Consider the following 18,363-nt stretch of genomic DNA (forward strand, 5'->3'; position numbering starts at 1 on the left):
TGTTGTAAGCCGCCCCAAGGCTTCGGCAAGGGGCGGCATAGAAATGTTCTAATAATAATAATAATAATAATAATAATAATAATAATAATAATGGTTCACTCACTCTGCAGGCTGAAGTGATGGCCACCAGGAAAGAATTTTCCATGAGACAAGGCAAAGGTCAATGGTTGTGAGCGGTTCAAATGGTGCAACATGATAGACAGACTCCACCAGGGGACCATCGATCAGACAGGAGGTTTTAGGTTGCAGAGAGCTTTCATGAATCGCCATGAAAGGGGTGGGAAAAGGTTGAACAGCCCTCAATAGGACCCCAGAAGGTGGAAACTGCAGACAAGTACACCTTGACAGAGCTAGGGTTTAGTCCCTTTTGGTGTAGGGAGTGCAGGTACTCCAGTATCTTTCGTATGGATGCCATGTTTCTTCATACAACTCCTGAATTTGGCCCATCTGGTGGAATAAGAGTGCCTAGTGTTAGGACACAAGGCTGTTTGTAAGATGGCTTGGATTTGAGGGTCCAAGTCAGTAATTGTGGCCATTAAGTAATCGGCCATGCCTTCGGGGGAAGTCTTAGAATACTGAGTTGTAGAGGTTTCACTTTCCTCTGGGATGTTTGTTTGGGAATGTTGGCTGGGAATGTTGGCTGGGTGTAGGAGCTTGTAACTGGAGAGGGTTTAAGGTAGTAGTTGTGGCCGTTAAATGATCAGCCACACCATCAGGTGACGCCTTTGAACACAGAGGTACAATATCCTCCCTTGTGCCTGGGACAGTACATTCGGTGTAGGAACATGTGATTGGAGAGTTGTAGCAAGGATGGAAACCAGGCCTGCCTGAGCCACCATGGCATTACAAAGATGCAATGAATTCTTTCCATTCTCATTTTGTCCTCATGAGTCCTCATGAGTCCTCAATAGTTCTTATAATCAATGGGAACAGTGGAAAGCTGTAGGAAAGGGTCCTCATCCATGAAATGGAAAGGCACCTCCCAAAGAGTTGTTGCAAATTCCTGCTCTGAATGCTGCATGCAGCATTCTCCTCTGTGACAAAGAGATCTGCGGACAGGGTGCCTCATACAGCAAAAATGTTGTTCCTGACCTCCGCATTCAGTTCCCATTCATGCATCTGGAATGGGCTTTGGCTGAGCCTATCTGCTGTCCTGTTGTGCATGCTCACCATATGGACCTCTCTATCAGTGAGTATGGAGTGCTCTGTGTGGTCTTCCCTGCGTGGATTCGACGATGGAATTCGGGCATGGAAGGTGCAGTAGGTAGGGTATGTCTCTCTCCTGTACCTGGTACATCCCTTCCAGTCAGGGGGAGGTCAGGCGTGGCTGGCGGTGTAGTTCCCAGGGTTCCTACATCACTCTGGCCAATGTTGGTATGAACAGTATTGCTACCAAAACCAAGTTCTCTGTCCAGACCACATCGTAAATGAGGTTTTTATTAGGCTCTGTAACCTGTTCAACTCGGATGCCTAATAACCTGGCCATCTGAAGGACTTGCTCAAAGAAGTAACTAAGGCTTTCCCCTAGGGTTCCCGGGCCTTGGAAGGAGACAATATTATCTGGGGATATAAGAGACAGGTTCCACAGAATGTGCATGCATGTCTGAAACCAATATGTAATCCATAGGATCCAAAGAAGTGGATCCAGACAATGGAGCAGGCGATCTTTGGGCACCTCCAGGCTGTGGTTGAGCGACTCCTTGGAGATTCTGAGAAGTGCCTGGCTTGTCTTCAGCATGGTGGACCAAACATGGTGGGGACAAGTGCTACAACAACCTGGCACGAGTTGCTGACCATGCATATTCATGAGGATCTGGAGCACTTTCCCATGCATATCTGGGAAATTAATGTCCCAGGAAAGGGTATGCACTCCAGTACAGGTTTCTCCTGTACACATGGGCCATCGGTTTGAAACTTCAGAAAGTGTGGTAGATGGAGATCAGTGACAGGTTGGTTGAAGCAGGACTGAATGGATGGGATATGCAAGGCGCTGGTTTCATATCTGCCTTGCAACATGGTGTGTGTACCAATCTGGTTGGAATGGTTGGGGAATTGACTGGTGAGTTGTGTTATCTCCCCTTTGGAGAAGGATGTCAGTCCCATCAGCTCAGGTTGGACAAATCAAGCTGGAATTGGAGGAAGACAGGATGGAGAGGCTCAAGATGGTAGCATGGCCAGTGTGGATGAGGTAGTCAAAGCCACTGGATGGGCAGGAGAATGCTCAGAATGAGTCAGTAGATGGTGTCTTGCTCTCTTTGCAGGCTTAAGCTTGCAGTCTTTTTAGCCTCCTTATGGCCCTCAGTCTCGAGGTGCTTGTGTTTCTTCTAGTGCATCTTAGACAAATTGGAAGCGGTCAGTTGTTTCGAAGCCACTGAGTTCACCTTTTGCATGCCTGGAGCACTGGAAGGTGGTTGCTTTTTTGTGGTCTCTTTTGAAGTTGATGGGTGGTAACATTGCCAGCAACATCCTTCATAGTGATGAGTGCACACTCCCACATTTCCATTTTAAGGCAACCACCCCTGTTCTTTCAGGCATGCTTAGTGAAGGCCCAGCAATGTGGGCATTTGCCCACATGATGTTCCTCCCTCAAGTAGAAGAGGTAAAAGAAATGGCCATCAGTAGATGACATTTTCACTCCACACTCCATGTACTTGTGAAATGATGGTTTGAATACCATTGAGAGAGAAAGGAGATAATTAGAGATGGTAAGGATTGTTGAGAAGAGAGATGATAGAAGGGTTTTTTATTTTTGAGGAAACAAGGCGGGATGTAAAAATGGGGAATATGTGAACAAAGGAGGGCAGAAAGGTGGCAGAAAGTCAAGAAGAGGTAAGGATTAGAGCAGGGGTCCTCAAACTTTTTCAACAGGGGGCCAGTTGAAAGGTGCCAGCAGCGGGCACGGGCCAGCAAGGCAGTGCCAGCAGGGGCACGGGCCAGAGGCATGCGGTGAGATGGGGGCGCACAGCGAAGTGGGGGTGGGGGCGCAAGGCGGGGGCAGGGGCAGGGGTGCTTGGCAAGGCAGTGGCAGGCACGTGCGGTGAGGCAGCAGCTTGCTTGCATGGAGATTGTTTTCTCCAAGAGAGTCCAAAACGATCTCCATGTGAGCAAGCGGGCGCAGTAAGTCCAAAACCTCTGAGGCGAGCCAGATAAATGGGCATGGTGGGCTGGATCTGGTCCGCGGGCCATAGTTTGAGGACCCATGGATTAGAGAATTAAAGCTGTAAAGAAACAAGTCTGAGGTAAATGAACAGAATTAGAGATACCGAGGCACTGCAAATAGTGGTCGAAAGTACACTGAGAAAATGGTGAGCCCTGCCTATTTATATAATGGGGCAGGGCTCCCACCAAAATTTCTAGACTTAGTTAGAAGAATCTTCCTGAACATAGGTGCAGTGCAGAATTCATACGTTTGATGCACAGAGACCACAAAGAAGAAAAAAGGTCTTTACTTGGCGCCGAAAAGAATAAAAAATAGGCACTAGGCACACTTCTTTGGGTAGCCTGTTTCACAGTCAAGGTTCCACAGCTTCTCCTGGTACCCACTGTTAGTAGCCCGTTTCATCCAAGAGTGCTTGGCACTATTCAGCTACCACCTGCTCAAACACTTTGCCCAGGAAGGGAATGTTGGCCACAGGCCTATAACTGTTAGCATCTTCTGGGTCCAGATTAGGCTTTTTCAGGAGTGGCTTAATTATAGCCTCCTTTAAAGAGGCTGCCACCACTTTCTCTCTGAACGAGGCATTTATAGGCTCCTGGACCCAAGTCCAAATCCCCTCTTTTGTTCTAATATAACAGGCTATGACAAGCAAGCAACAACAACATGGGAAGACTTGACCAAGCACCTGTCCACATCCTCAGGTGAAGCTCATCCAGTAAAACTGGAGCAGAGCTGCATTAACTGTGGTGCCAAATTTGTGATATAATCAAGCAACTTTATCTTCAAAGTGCTGCGCAAATTCATCACAGCAAATGACGAAGGGTTACAAAGTTACTTTCTCTGACCCAGACTGTAGCAGGGCACAAAGCACTTGAAAGACCTCTGCTCAATGACACTGAGAAGACACAATGATGGTGGGAAAAAACTGCCTCTTTGCCTCTCTCACCACCATGGAGTAAGTTCAATAGTAAGCTCTAACCTGTGTTCAACTGGACTCAGCAGGAATTTTGCTCTGCCTGTGCTCCAGCTCTCTTCTTGCTTCACTGCCCTCAACTCAGGTATATACCAAGGAGCTAGCCAGTCTGTGCTCAAGGGAAGAGGTCACTTGGGTGCAATCATGTCAACTGCCTGGGCCATTTCAGGATTCCACAGAGCAGCCTGGGCTTCAACAGCAACACCAGTCATATCAGACCAGAGCCCTCTGGAAACCATTAGGATTTATTAGCCTCCAGTGGCGGACCATTTTGAAAGTTCCCCCAACCTTGCAGAGGGGAAAAGGAGTCAAAAGTCTAAATTGAAAAACAAAGTGGTCTGACCATGAAAAGGGAGTTAATGTTAATCCCCCGGCTTCCAGATCACCATTCTCCTGCCCAATCAAGAAAACCAAGGCAAAAGTGTATCCCTTAGACATGCATTGTGCTGGTGATAAGCTGAGACAACCCCATGGTTGGCATGGCAGCCATGAAGTCTTGAGCTACCCTGGATAAAGTAGCCTTGGCATGGAAGTTAAGATCCCCCAGAACCATCATTCTAACGGGCCTCAACACCAAGTCCAAGACCATATTCCTCAGCCCAGGCAGGGAAATTGATGGGTAGCAGGGTGCAAATCCCTAATCTGTCTTGAGCACCCAGCACAAGGTACAAATATTCAAGACCCACCTTTGAGCGAACAGAAAGCCTAGAGAAGGAGATCATATTCCTATAGAACACAGTCAACCCCCTCCCCAGCCACTGAGTCAATGCTGGTGCTATACTGAGCACCCAGGTGTCTACAGCTGAGAGAGAATATGTCCTCCGATCTCACCACCTCTATAATGCAAACCAGGTCAGCCCTCTCATGCACAATCAGATCATGAACTAGGAAGATCCAATTATGGGCTGACCTTGTATTCAGCAAAACCACCATGGGACCCAAGGGCAAATTGGTAACAGCTGGGGGGAAAACCAAAAGAGGGAATAGCTATACAGTATCTAGCCCCTCTTCTCCTTCCCCGCTTCTTCTCCATTATGCTCCCAGTGTTTTTAGCCTTGAATCAAGAAGATTATGCTAAGAACCGAAGATAAGTGCAAATCTCCACAAGCTGAGTCACAATACAGCATATAACAAGCAGTGGTCTGAGAACACATTCTAGTAGACAGAAAGCTTTACAGATATGTATCCTGTTTCACTGACCTCTCGCAGGAGGCGAGTTTCAAGTAGCTCATGGTAAGCTTTGGCAGATTCTTCAAATTGATCATGTTTCTGAAGGTCCAACGCTTTATGATACAAAGCAAATGCTTCTGCTTCCTAGATATCAAGACAGGCACTCTTAATTGGATTTATCTCAAAAGAGGAGAAAACATCACATTGTTTGCCATAAATCAGAAAACTATCTTTCCATGCAATCTGATGGAGCTAAAATTAGCTCAGAGAAACTGGAAGACGATGACCAAAGTTAAGTTTAGCTTCAGGAGAACAGGAACAAGTAGGGGCATCCAATAAAACACTGCAGAATATATTCAGCCTCCTCCAATGGGGTGCTCTTGTTCAGAGACCTGGCTGACATAAAATTAGGAGCTCTAGTGCTGTTTAGAATTCACACCCATTTGAGAAGTGGCTGTGGGAGACAACTTTTTCAGGAATATAAAGAATATTTTAGTCCTGTAGATGATTTTTTTGATGCAGGTTAAGTCTAATCTGAATATGCTGCCAATCAATTTTACAGAATAGGCCAGTACACTGAACAATGGAGAGAAATGCAAGTTTTTTTTCATCCTGTGTATAGTTTCAGATATATCATTCTTTCAGAACTGTTTCTAGCTTTCTAAAATGTGACTAGCAGTACTGTGTATGTGTTTTCATATTATATTTATTCCATAGTTAAGTTCTATTTTCAATCCCTTCTCTAGGGTATTCAACATGAAACTTACCTTCTTCAATGTCACAATACACTGAGTAAACACGTCAATTGAGCTATCCACCATTCCTTTCTGGGTTGCCTAATTCAGACCCCATTCATATACAGTGGTACCTTGGCTCACAAACGCATCAGTTCACGACCAAATCAGGATGCAATCAAAAATTTCATTAAAAAATTGACTCAGGTCACAAACTCCGCATTGGGTGGCGACCACGATCGCAGCCATCTCTCCATCCCCGAGTGGGGAGATGGCCGCGATCGTGCTGGGGGTGGGGGGAGATGGCCGAAATCGCGCCATCTTTTCTGCATGAGCGTGCCCATGATTGCACCACAACCACGATCTTGGCCATCTTCCCCCCTCAGCATGATCACCCCATCTCCCCCCTCCCCACCAGCGCATCTGCGAGCGTGTCCCTCTTTCCCCCCGCAGCGCCCCACCATGATGGGTGCGTGCAGGGATGACGGGCGTGATCACGGTTGTGCTGGGGGTGGGGGGAGATGGCTGTGCTCCTGCTCGGGGTGGTGGGGGGAGATGGCCACGAACTTTGTTGTCATTTTGTTTCACATTTTTCCAATTAAAAAAAATAGTTACAGAACGGATTAACCTTATTTACATTTAACCTTATGCGGAAATGTAACTTGGCTCACGACCAATTTGGGTCACGACCAGAGTCCTGGAACTGATTAAGTTCGTGAGCCAAGATACCACTGTATATCTGAAATTAGAAATGTTTGTATCTCTTTAATTACTCTGAATCTCATCTGCCATGTTGTTCCCATTCACCCAATATGATAGTCTGCATGGATTTTTACCATCCTGAATAATTTTTTGGGCTTCTGATCCATGCAGAAGTTGCCCCAGTAGGCCTGGGTGGGCTTCAACATATATTCCCCATCTTATCTACATTAGAGTCATGTCCTGTATATGAACAAAGGATAGCTAGCATGTAAACTATGAGCCACATCTTCAACCTGTATTCCTGGCATCTATGACCAGAGTGCTGGGGCAGACAGAAGAAAAAAATCCCCATAATTAACTTTCTGCTGTTTGTGTGTTTTTAACTTTTGTTAACCACCCAGAGAGCCTCAGCTATTGGGTGGTATAAAAAGGAAATGAATTGAAAAAATATGTGCTAGATTGCTGCCTGCAACTATGATCAGAGAGCTACCCTCTGGTGTTTGCAACATATGCCTACACCCCAAGAGTTACCTGACTTTTGCCCAATATGAAAGTAGCAAGGCATGAAAAAAATGAGAGGATGGAGGCATTTTCCAAGGTGGGGCTCAAACTCTATCCTCTTTTAAAGCCATTAACACTTGTGACAGCAAATTCCACAGTTGATCATGGATTGCATGAAGAAAACTTTCTGTCCTGAATCTCCCATCTAATAAGCTTCCTAGAATGATCCATTGGGTTTCAGTATGAGAAAATTTGGAGAGCTGTGTGCATCCTACATTTGAAAAGATGTATGGCGCTGATGCACTCACTATGCTGCTGCCACACTCCATGCTCCTTTTCTACAGATGGCTCTTTTTGGTCAGTAGAGATGATAACAAGGAACAATGGTTTCCAGTTATATGTAGAAGCTTCAGATCTGTGCTCATCACCTACTTTTTCGCTTGGCACAAAAAGGAAATTAAGCAGTTTTGCTTCAACTTCTGAAATAGCAGAAGCAAAGCAAAAGCAGTTCTGAAACAATAACCACTAGAAACCTGTTACATTTGAACTTGAGGGAGTGATTTGTTAAAAAATTCTGGTAAGTGCCCAGAGGTTCAACAATAACTGAATAGGGTGCTATAGGAATAACTGAAATGTTTCAGAACCATAGATTGCAATCTATAATTTGTTGATCATCACCAGTTAAGTCAGTTTTTCAAGGAGAAAATGTATTGTTCAAGCAGTATATGATGTACTTGCCCTTGCCTGTATGTGACACACCCATTATGACTGCTTGCAACTGAATGCATGAAATTGTTTCTACACTACTGTCTCTCTCTGCCAGGATATTGGATTTTAATTTGTTGCATTTTGTGGCGGTGCTTTGAGTGCACTTTTAGCTGGAAAGTGGCATAAAAATCAATGTAATGAACTTGACACAGCCTAAGCTTTTAAGAATTCTGACCTCAGTGCTAAAACGGTCTGAAGACAGTGAGAATAAGGATTAGCAGTAAGACTTCTTTCATTCCTAATTATTCATTCTTTTAGAAACATTGAAATTATTATTTCAGAAACAAAAGCAAAATCTCCTGATTGTCCCATGCAAGGACAGAGGTGAAGAGTAGTGATTTGAAGCTTGTAAATATATCAGTAAACTTTTGTTTCCTGCTAACATCCAAACATGCCTGTACAGTCTACATTACCAATGTGAGTCAAGAGATAGTAAAAGTGGAATTTTGCTTACTTGCGCCTCCTTTGTTTGGGTTTTGTGACTTTTAAAGGTACCTTCATGGTCATCCTCAACAGTGGAACTGGCATTCAATGCAGCAATCCTAATCTAGAGTGAAAAAAAATCAAAACAGCGTACACTAGAACAAACATGAGGTGGGACCGCTTAATAATAAAGAAGAGGATTCAGTGACTGATGTGAGGGAACAGGTACAGCTGCTAAATGATTATTTTGCCTCTGTGTTATCCCAGGGGAGATATACATTGAGGCCAGGGATTTAGGGACACACCCCCTAGAAGTTAAGGAGCTCCTTAGGGCACTGGACGTTACACAAGGCCATGAAGGGTAACACCCAAGGGTACTTTGGGAGCTGGCAAGGGTTCTCTCATGCCTAGTGGTCTAAATTTTTGAGACTTCATGGAGAACGGGTGATGCTACAGAAAACTAGAGGGTGGCATCAGTGGTCCCAATTTTCAAGAAGGGTAGTAGAAAGGACATGGGGAATTACAAATTGGTTAGACTTACGTCCATTGCAGGAAAGACAATGGAAGGCTCATAATAGTGAGAGATCTGGTAACCCCAGATAGGGAAGGGAGGTTGGAGGTCATGCAACACAGATTCTGCAAAAACAGGTCCTGCCAGATGAAACTTGTAGAATTCTATGACCAGGTTTTGAGGTGGCTAGATCGAGGGGACATGGTTTTCATGGATTTCAGCACCTTTGACAAAGTGCCCCATGATATCCTGGTTGAGAAATTGAGGAGTTTGAGGATAGACCAATGCACTGTCCAATGCATGTTTGATGGACCAAAAACACAGGTTAACTATTAGTGAGGAATCATTGAGATGGCAGCCAGTGACGAGTGGGGTACCCCAGGGTTCAAATCTGGGGGCAATCCTGTTTAATCTTTTCATTAACGACATGGAAGAAGGGGTGAACAGTCTGCTGATCAAATTCGCAGACCACACTAAAACTGGAGCAGCGGCCACAACTGAGGAGCAGGTACTCCAGATCCAAAAGGATCTGGACTGTCTATGGAAGTGGGCAGGAGACAACAGGATGGCGTTCAATGTGGATAAGTGCAAGGTCTTGTACTTGGGGCATAGGAATAGGTGTCATAAGTACAGGTTAGGGGACAAGTGGCTGGAGAGCAGCACTTGTGAAAGGGACCTCGGAGTACTGGTTGACTGCAGGCTGAACATGAGCCAGCAGTGTGATGCGGTGGTCAAGAGGGCGAACGCCACCCTTGGTTGCATAGCCAGAAGTGTGGCTTCTAGATCAAGAGAGGTATTACTACCACTCTACACGACTCTGGTGCGCCCACAACTGGAGTATTGTGTTCAGTTTTGGGCCCCTCATTACAGAAAGGATATAGCCAGGTTGGAGTCAGTGCAGCCTAGGGCCACAAGGTTGGTGGCCGGTTTGCAGGGGATGCTGTATGAGGCGAGACTGAGGGAACTGGGTCTCTTCAGCCTGGAGAAGAGGAGACTCAGAGGGGATCTGTTGGTGACATACAGGTATGTGAGGGGATGTCACATGGAGATGGGTAGAGACCTGTTCTCCCCTGCAGAGGAAGGCAGGATGCGCTCCAATGGCGCAAAGCTCAGGGAGCCAAGGTTCCGTTTGGATGCCAGGAAGCACTTCCTGACAGTCAAGACCCCAAGGGTGTGGAATGGGCTTCCACGAGAGGTGGTTGAAGCCCCATCGGTGTGGGTGTTCTAGGATAGGCTGGATGTCCACATGGTGGGAATGTCGTGAGCGGAGCCGGCTGGTGCCAGAGGTCAGACTAGATGGCCTGGGAGGCCCCTTCTGACTCACTCTGTTTCTATATCTTTGGGTATTGGTCAGCTGCAGGCTAAACATGAGTCAGCAGTGTGATGAGGCAGTCAAGAGGGCATACACCACACTGGGATGCATAGTCAGAAGCGTGGCTTCTAGAGCAAGAGTGGTATTACTGCCACACTATATGACTCTGGTGCACCCAGAACTGGAGTACTGGGTTCAGTTCTGGGCTCCACATTGCAGGAAGGATATAGCCAAGTTAGTGTCAGTGCAGTGTAAGGCCACAAGGATAGTGGCCAGATTGCAAGGGAAACCATACGGGGCAAGACTGAGGGAACTGGATCTTTTCAGCCTGGAGGAGACTCCAAGGGGATTTGTTGGCAACATACAGGTACATGAATGAGACCTGTTTTCCTCAGTGGAGCAGGGCAGGACGCATCCCAGTGGAGCAAAGCTCAGGGAACCAAAGTTCAATTTGGATGCCATGAAGTATTTCCTGACAGTTCAGACCCAGAGAGGTCCGCCTGGCGCCATCATTATTTGTTTTTCGGTGCCAGGCGAAGACCTTTTTATTTAAAACTCAATTTAATTGTTAACTTATTATGTATTTATAGGTTTTTAAATTTTTAAGCTGAGATGTTACTGGGTTTTTTAATTTTTAATTGTATTAATTTGTTATTTATATGTTTTAATTGTGAGCCGCCCCGAGGCTTTGTTGCGATGAGGGCGGCATTGAAATGTTTTAAATAAATAAAATAAATAAATAAAATAGGGTATGGAATGGGCTTCTATGGGAAGTGGCTGAAGCCCTAACAGTGAGGATGTTCAAGGATAACCTGGACATGCACACAGTAGGCACGTCATGACCAGAGCTGGCTGGAGCCAGGGATCAGACTAGATGGACTGGGAGGCCCCTTCTGAATTGCTCTGTTTCTAAATCTATTGTAAAGGGGTCTCCATTTTAAGCTCAAGAATGTTAGCAATTTTGCCCTCAAGACTTCCAAGGGAGATGGCTGAGGCCCCATCAGTGAGAGTGTTCAAGGAAAGATTGGAGAACCACATTTTGGGGACTATATGAGCAGAGCCATCCAGAGCCAGGGGTCAGACTAGATGGCCCAGGAGACCCCTTCTGAGTTACTTTGTTTCTATGCTTCTATTACCAAGCAGTAAAGAAAATAAGAAAAACAATGAGCAATGTATAAGGAAATAACAGCACCTTGCCAATGAGACATGAAGCTGTTTGAATTACATTTAAAACGTCTGCATTTCTAATTACTCCAAATCAATTATTCCAACAAAAATAGCTTAGACACACACTAACATCTGATAGATAGTTCTCTGGTCTGATAAGGGAAGAGATAAAACACTGTCTACATATATGGAGACTCAACCCAGAAAATGTATTACACTTTACCCATCTTCAACAGAAACCTGCAACAGGATCCTCTAAGCAAGCAAGGAGCCAACAGGTATCATACCATGCTTGGGGAGACCCAGGGGTGTCATTCACCACCTCGATAAACTCAGCCGATAAAGGAATCTAAGAAGTAAAATGAAAAATTACAGAATGTAAATAGAATTGTTTATCAATCAGTTAGAATACTTATGCTACAATGGAGCATAGGAGGATAACATTTAAACAAGCTCTAGAGAGATTTACAGAATATTGGTAATCCTCCAATAAACTTCCAAAATGAACAGTATTTAATTTGGATCAACAGCAACAAAGCTTAATAGGGTAGATTTAGCCAGATGCTTCGGGAACTGGATAATACAGAGAAATCTATAGCAAGTTTCAAAGTGCATGAAGCCATTTTTTTAAATGAAGCCAAGATAATGAATCTGGTTATATATCTTGCCAAAATGATTTTTGTTCCATTTCCATCTGATAAATCAAAAGAATTTTTGATGCCCAATTCTGCATATTGAGAATAACCTGATTAGTATAATCTGGTCATTATCTGAATGATGCGGCTTTTCCAGAAAATATTGTATGCTCTAAAGATAAGCTGAACCTTTTTTTTATCAATAACCAACAAAGGTTTAATGGCTACCCTAGGTTAGTTTTGTCTTAATTCAAAGCAAGCACTTTTCATGACATATCTGAATAAAAATTAAAGCAGTTAATCCAAACATTGTGACAATCCAACCTGGCAAGAAGTGATACACAGAAGATAAAATAACCATCCGGTTAAAAAAGGGAGCACTGGAAAGACTTCCACCCCAGACCACTGCGGAAGACAAAACCGAAAGAGCCCAGTATTTTCGTGATGCATGCCACCCTCGATATAAACTAACACCCTTGGTGTAAACTAACGTGTGAAGACTTGAGAGGCCTGCGGCCCGTCCCTCGCGCCAGCAGCAGACGCCGCCGAGATTCGGGACCAGCCGGCGCTCTTCCGCGGACGTGCAGGCAGCCCCCGCCCGGGGAGGCTGCGCGGGGACCGCGGACGGGAGGGCCCTTGCAGCGGCACCCCAGAGACTCGCGCGAGGGCGCTGCGCAGGGCGCGCGGCCTCCACCCGGCGCGCCTGACGAGGGCGGCCCCACGAGGCTCTGGAAAGGGCCGCCCCCGTTCTGCCCCCCGCGCCCGCGACAGGCCTCCCAGCAGCCGGGCGGGCCCGGACCGCTCAGAAGCTGCAGGAGGGAGAGGAGCGGCTACGTCCGTGACCCACGGACGGCCCCAGAGCTTGCCCACCGCACCGCCGCCGGCTCTCCGCCTGTCAAGACGTCGACGAACACTTCGCTGCCGCCGCCAAGCAAAGCGGGTCCCCGTTGGCCGACGCCGGCGGCCCAATCAAGAGCGGCGATGTTGCGAGGGGGCGCGGCGCAGGAGGGGGGCGTGGCCCGCTCCCTCCAAAGCGGCCGCCTGCCGAAGTGGCGGAGCGGGAGTGGCGAGCGCCGTGTGCGGCCGGCTCCACCCTCGGCCGGCGCAAGCCCCTCCGCAAAGCGAGCGTCCGCGGCAAGGCTCGGCGCTGCTTGTTTTCGCTCGCCGTGCTCGACCAAGGGTTCGGGTTCGGTCTGCTGCGGGCACGGGAATCGGAGCGAGTCCTGGGTAGCCCGCAGTCGCCCTGCAACGGAGCCCAATATTGCGCTTGGACGCGGCCCGGCGAATTCCGATCCTGCTGCACGGCTGCGAGGAGCCACCGTTTTGCGCCCCCTACGGGGAGGCGCAGTGGCGGGATCCGACGCTGCGGCGCCTGTCCGCGCCTTCACTGCCGTTTTCCTCGCCGCCCTGAGGTTTGGTAAATGTTCACCACTGGGCTACTTTGGGCCAGTCACTGTCTCAGCCTGACCTACCTTTGTGAGTCGCGAAGTCGTGTCCGACCCATCGCGACCTCATGGACAACCCTCCTCCAGGCCTGCCTGTCCTCCGCCATCCCCCGGAGTCCACCCAAGCTCACACCCGCTGCTTCAGGGACTCCATCCAGCCACCTCATCCTCTGCGGTTCCCCTCTTTTGCCCTCAATTGTTCCCAGCATTAGGGCCTTCTCACAGAACCCTAAGAATCCTTGAATTACAAACAGCCAAAAGTTTTCCTCAGTATATGTAGCAAATTGTAAATAATGAGGAAAAAAAAGCCTCACAGTTCTTGAGGCTTTTCTTGAAAGCCTCATAGTTCAAAGGAACTTATTCAAGTAAACCAAAAACAGGATGAGCGTGTTGTGGAAATAAAGATGGCAAAAGCAAACAAAATATATGACTATCCAAATATTTCAAATTAAGCATTTCAAATATATTTTATAACCAATTCTAAATATTTAAGTACCAGACTGATTTGCATCGGATGAGATGGAATGCGCAGCAGTGCAGTTTTCCTGTTATTCAGATCACTGTAATTTTGTCTTCCTTAAAAAATCTGTGAGATCAGATATACTTTCATAAAAATAACAGTGCCTTTAGCATCCCTTTTTGATGCACTTTATGTTTCATTTAGTTTTTAAAGATAAATACAAAAGCTTGGAAGCTTTTTCTTCAAAGTTTTATAAAAGCTTCCAAGCTTTTGTGTTTATCTTTAAAAAGTTTTTGTAACATTAATTTCAATAGTGTGTATCTATGGCTGACATGAAGGAAAAACTGGAAAATAGTTCTTCACTGGTTCCGTTATATGCAAGCGTGCCATCATGTACATAGTCCTCATATGTTGCCAGAGGCAGCATGCCCACCGGTTGATTTGCAGTATCTTTCACTTCTTTACAGTAAAAGCTATACCAGCTGAATTATTTCCTGGGTCAAATGAACTGCTGAAAGCATGTTGGGAAGATCTGGGGATCCCCTTCAGGACAGGTGGAATCAAAAAGGACCAGGGAGCTGCTTTCAATGTACTGCTTTGGGGGCACTGAAACTTTATCAAAGAATGGAAGGTTTTCAGGACAGCTTCAAATAAACGTTGCTGGGTTGTCATGATGTGTTATGTTCATCCACATGTGCTTGTTCTGTCTTCAAGTACAATTATTCTGAAGTCTTTAAAGAAATTAACATATCTGAATAAAACATCACAAAGACTCATGTTTGGAAATTCTTGCTGTCATTCCAAAGTTTAGTAGTACACTCTGCATAAATACAAGCAGGCCCTGGTTTATGATAAAGGTCACTTCCTGAGATAACAGAAACTCATCTGTAAGTCAGAATTGTATTTAAGTTGGATCACATATAGTCAGCTCTCCACATTTTCAGTGCAGGACTCAGGTGAAAAGTGGAAAAATAGGGCAAATATCTCTACCCCCTGCCCAAACTCACCAGTGCCTCCTCTTTACAAGGAAATGCCTCTTCAGATGGGCAGGGCAGGAAGGCATCCTTTCGAGGCCTCCCTAGCCCCCTTCTGCTTCCTCTCCATGGTGATGACGATTTTCCAGTGTTTTTTTTTTAAATTATATGTTTTATGGAGTTCATTCACAAGTACAGGTTGTTTGTAATTTTGGGATTGTCTGTACTTCATTTTAACTCCAGCAGCTGCCAGAGCAACAACTGAAAACCAAAGTTTTCAGATCACTATTAATGGAGAAGCTTAATGGATACTATATGAAAACTGTTCAAGACCATGCAATTTTTTTCATGCAATGTGGTAGCTGTTTTTGTATTATGTTGAAACATAACATAATCAATTAATTGGAATTGATTGAGATTCCAGTCTCAAGATCCTCCAGATTATGCTAATCTACTAAAAGGACTGTCTTAAGCCATCTGCCCCAATGCATCAAAGTCATTCACTCCCTGGACACAGGGTCACTTGCCTGTGAAGTGTGAGGGTGCACAGCAGCAGTTTCCTCCTGTGTCATTTTCAGCTATCTAGATCAGTGGTTTTCGACCACCACTCTGCAGATAAGCGCTGATCCACCTGAGATTTCCTGCCCGTTCATGGGGTGGCCACATGCCACTCACCACAGACTAATGCGGGGGCTGCCTGTACTCCACCTCTTCCTCAGTGGACAGCAGGATTGCGGTGTGGTGGGATGGGGGCAGGAAGGAATGGGATAGCTCAGTGGGAGCCAGCTAGACACCACACTGTGCTGCTGTTGGTATTGTGTTCTTTTGTTGGCATTTTTTGTTGTTCAGTTTCCGGTTGGAGAATTTTCACTTTTTTGGTACTGTGTTTGGAAACTAATATACAGAATACTGTATATAGTATATGGTGCTTTTTGTTTTCGCCTCTGCTGCCCCTGAGGTGGTTTTCCTGTTTTCACTGGTCCCCAGCTGTGGAAAGGTTGAAAACCACTAATCTAGATGATGCTCCATGGAGGGAGGGGAAAGCAAGCTAGGGCGCCCTTCGGATATGGGATAAGCCATTGGTCCTAACTTCCTCCCCCAACAGCACCTCACTGGCCCGCACCCCCAGGCACCCCCACCTCACCGGCCCGCACATGTAGCAGCTGCCTTTCAACTGGCCCCCTATTGAAAAAGTTTGAGGACCCCTGCTCTAGACAGAAGCATGGCCCCCCAAACATGGCATGGTAAGAGAGAATAATTTCAAGTGGAATATTTCACAAGTCTGTATTTTACATAGCTAACTGAACTGGGATGTTTGATAGTTTTCTTTTCAGATCGTTTTGCCTGTGTTCACAGTACTGAAAAAAATAATATAAAGCCTGTTTCATGCATTTTTTTCAAAAGATGATTTTAAAAAGACTCTGGAATGCGCTCCTCAGAGAAGTTTGCCTGGCGCCAACTTTATATTCCTTTCGGCACCAGGTAAAAACCTTTCTATTTACTCACTATTTTAAGGATTAGGAATTTTAATTGGTTTTTAATACAGATGCATTTTGTTTTGTTGGTATTATGTACATTGTTAATTGCTGTTATTTGTTTCTTTACTTGTTATAGTTCTTGTAAGCTGTCCTGGGATGATTTTTGTACAGGACGGGGTTCAAATATTTTAAATAAATAAGAAATAAATGAAGGAAGGAAGGAAGGAAGTTGGGGTTTCATTGCTTTTTCTAATAAAAGCAAGAACAAATTGTTCATTTTTGTAACATCTGTCAGTTTAGAAGTTTATAACCCCTACCCCATCTGATCACCCAAGTTTCCAGGAGGGCATGTCTCCATAATCCCTGAGGCACTTCACCCCTCCCCGCCGGCTGCAAGCTCCCTGTCCGGCACCGGGGCCAGGGTGGCTTGAGAACTACCCTCACCACCCACCCAGCCTGGCGAACAGGATTATACCACTGGAGGGCCGAGGTGAGCACCTGGGCCGGCTTCTCCCCACGCGCTGCCGACCTTCCCCGCTTCTCCGACCCCGCCGGGCGGAAGGACAGCACGCGCGCCCAGCTCGACGGCCCCAGGACACGGCGAAGGCCAACACGGGCTGCTCCGCAGGCGCGGCTTTATGGCTTTATTGCTTCTCAGGCGCCCGGGGCGGGGGCCGGCTTCGGGAGCCCCCCGCAGAAGCAGGCCGGCCCTGGCAAGGAGAGGCGGGCCGCAGAGGCGCAGGCCGCGGCGCGGGTGGGCGCTGGGGCCGGCGCCGGGCTCCGCTGCCTCACAGGAAAGTCATGACGGTGCCCCTCTTGCCGATCTGCCACGGCTCCAGCGGGTAGAAGCGAATGAGGATCCTTGGGCGGCAAGGGAAAGGAGGCGGTTAGCTAGATAGGCTCAGCAGGGCCGCCCGCCCGCCTCCCTCCAGCCTCTCCCCGCGGCCCCTCCGCTAGCCCAGGGTGGAGCCGTCGGATCGCCCCTTCCCCAGGCCCGCCGAGGGCCCCACAATTCCTGCCCCGGCAGGCGAGGCGGCGATGGCCCCCGGCTCAGGCCCGCCCGGCCCGCCGCACTTGCCTGTCCGGGCCCAGGGCCAGCTCCCGCGTGAGGAAGTCGAAGAGGCGGGCGCTGTGCGCCTTGTTCTGCTCCGCCGAGCCCAGCACGCCGACGGAAGAGACCACTAGCTGGGCGCAAGGCGCAGCCGAGCCGCCCAGCACCATGCGCTGCTCGCTCCTCACCGTCACGCTCACCCGCTGACGGAGAAACCGGGGCCGCGTCAAGGACCGGGCGCGCAGCGGCGCCCCGCCGAGCCCCGGGCCCGCGCGTGCCGGGGGCCGTGCTTGGGCCGCGCCTTACCTCCTCGGGCTTTCCCAGGATGGTCGCCACCTCCGCGCACAGCTTGGCCGGCAGGTCCCCGGGCAGGCGCGCCGCCGGCAGGCTCGTCTCCAGCTCCACGAAAGGCATCGCGGCCCGCTCCGCGCGCTGCACTGACGGCCGGGACGACGGCGCCCTCCCGCGCGCTCCTCGGGAGCCGCCCCCTCGGCCGCTCCGCCCCCGCGGCGCCGCGCGGCCGGCCGCTCCGGCCGGGAGGCCGTTCGCCCTGCGGTGGCAGCGCCGGGCCGCCAGGCGGCAGCTCCGGCTTTTGGGGCGGCGAGGACGCGAGAGCGGCCGGGCACCTCCGCCGGGGCCGCGCGGGTGGCTTCCGCAGCGAGCATGCGCGCGCGGCCGCGGCTCCCGGACTCGGCCCCCCTCGTTCTTGCCTTTCGCGGGCAGCCTACACCCCCACACCCGTTTGCAGCCGTGAATCAGTACCAGGTTTGCAAGGTTGCTTGATCGATCTCAAATAGTCTATGGGATGTGGGAACAACTGCGGGACTATTTATTGGATTTGTGTAGGGAATTCCACCCAGTGTGCTAGCAGGACACATATGTGTAGCTGTAGGGGAAAAATA

The 18,363-nt window shown here is 48.1% G+C and overlaps 2 protein-coding genes across 11 annotated transcripts in view; both read right to left on the reverse strand.

The window, feature by feature from the left end:
* CABIN1 (calcineurin binding protein 1) overlaps positions 1-17,006 on the reverse strand; it is a 257,074-nt gene extending 240,068 nt beyond the window's left edge. For 6 of the 9 annotated variants that reach the window (XR_006416074.1, XM_044444096.1, XM_044444097.1 and 3 more), the window contains exons 1-4: positions 12,545-12,956; positions 11,706-11,767; positions 8,460-8,552; positions 5,331-5,444 (exon numbers count right to left, since the gene is read on the reverse strand). Coding sequence is in view for 7 of the 9 variants with exons in the window: in XM_044444096.1 (XP_044300031.1) it covers positions 5,331-5,444; positions 8,460-8,552; positions 11,706-11,708 (210 nt within the window). In the remaining 2 variants the exon portion in view is untranslated. The other 3 variants (XM_044444094.1, XM_044444092.1, XM_044444100.1) reach the window with 3 other exon arrangements.
* Positions 17,007-17,049: 43 nt separating this feature from the next.
* LOC123030293 (D-dopachrome decarboxylase-like) lies at positions 17,050-17,898 on the reverse strand. 2 transcript variants are annotated; one of them, XM_044444115.1, is made up of 3 exons: positions 17,768-17,898; positions 17,489-17,664; positions 17,050-17,271 (listed from the first exon to the last, which is right to left on the reverse strand). In XM_044444115.1, the coding sequence occupies exons 1-3, from the start codon at positions 17,873-17,875 to the stop codon at positions 17,199-17,201; spliced, it is 357 nt and encodes a 118-aa protein (XP_044300050.1). In that variant the 5' UTR covers positions 17,876-17,898; the 3' UTR covers positions 17,050-17,198. The 2 variants fall into 2 exon arrangements, with proteins under 2 accessions (XP_044300050.1, XP_044300051.1); XM_044444116.1 differs by lacking the exon at positions 17,489-17,664 and having other exon boundaries at positions 17,768-17,892.
* Between the last annotated feature and the right edge of the window lie 465 nt (positions 17,899-18,363).

Source organism: Varanus komodoensis, unplaced genomic scaffold (assembly GCF_004798865.1).
Source record: "Varanus komodoensis strain SLA01 unplaced genomic scaffold, ASM479886v1 scaffold44_1, whole genome shotgun sequence".
In the NCBI taxonomy this organism is placed as follows: Eukaryota; Metazoa; Chordata; class Lepidosauria; order Squamata; family Varanidae; genus Varanus; species Varanus komodoensis.

What these genes read in the sequence shown, in the direction of transcription:
- LOC123030293 (XM_044444115.1), bottom strand. Translation starts at nt 17,875, where the DNA reads ATGCCTTTCGTGGAGCTGGAGACGAGCCTGCCGGCGGCGCGCCTGCCC. An exon ending in TCCTGGGAAAGCCCGAGGAG is followed by an intron (nt 17,665 to 17,767) that starts GTAAGGCGCGGC and finishes TTTCTCCGTCAG; the next exon opens with CGGGTGAGCGTGACGGTGAG. An exon ending in CTGGCCCTGGGCCCGGACAG is followed by an intron (nt 17,272 to 17,488) that starts GCAAGTGCGGCG and finishes TTGCCGCCCAAG; the next exon opens with GATCCTCATTCGCTTCTACC.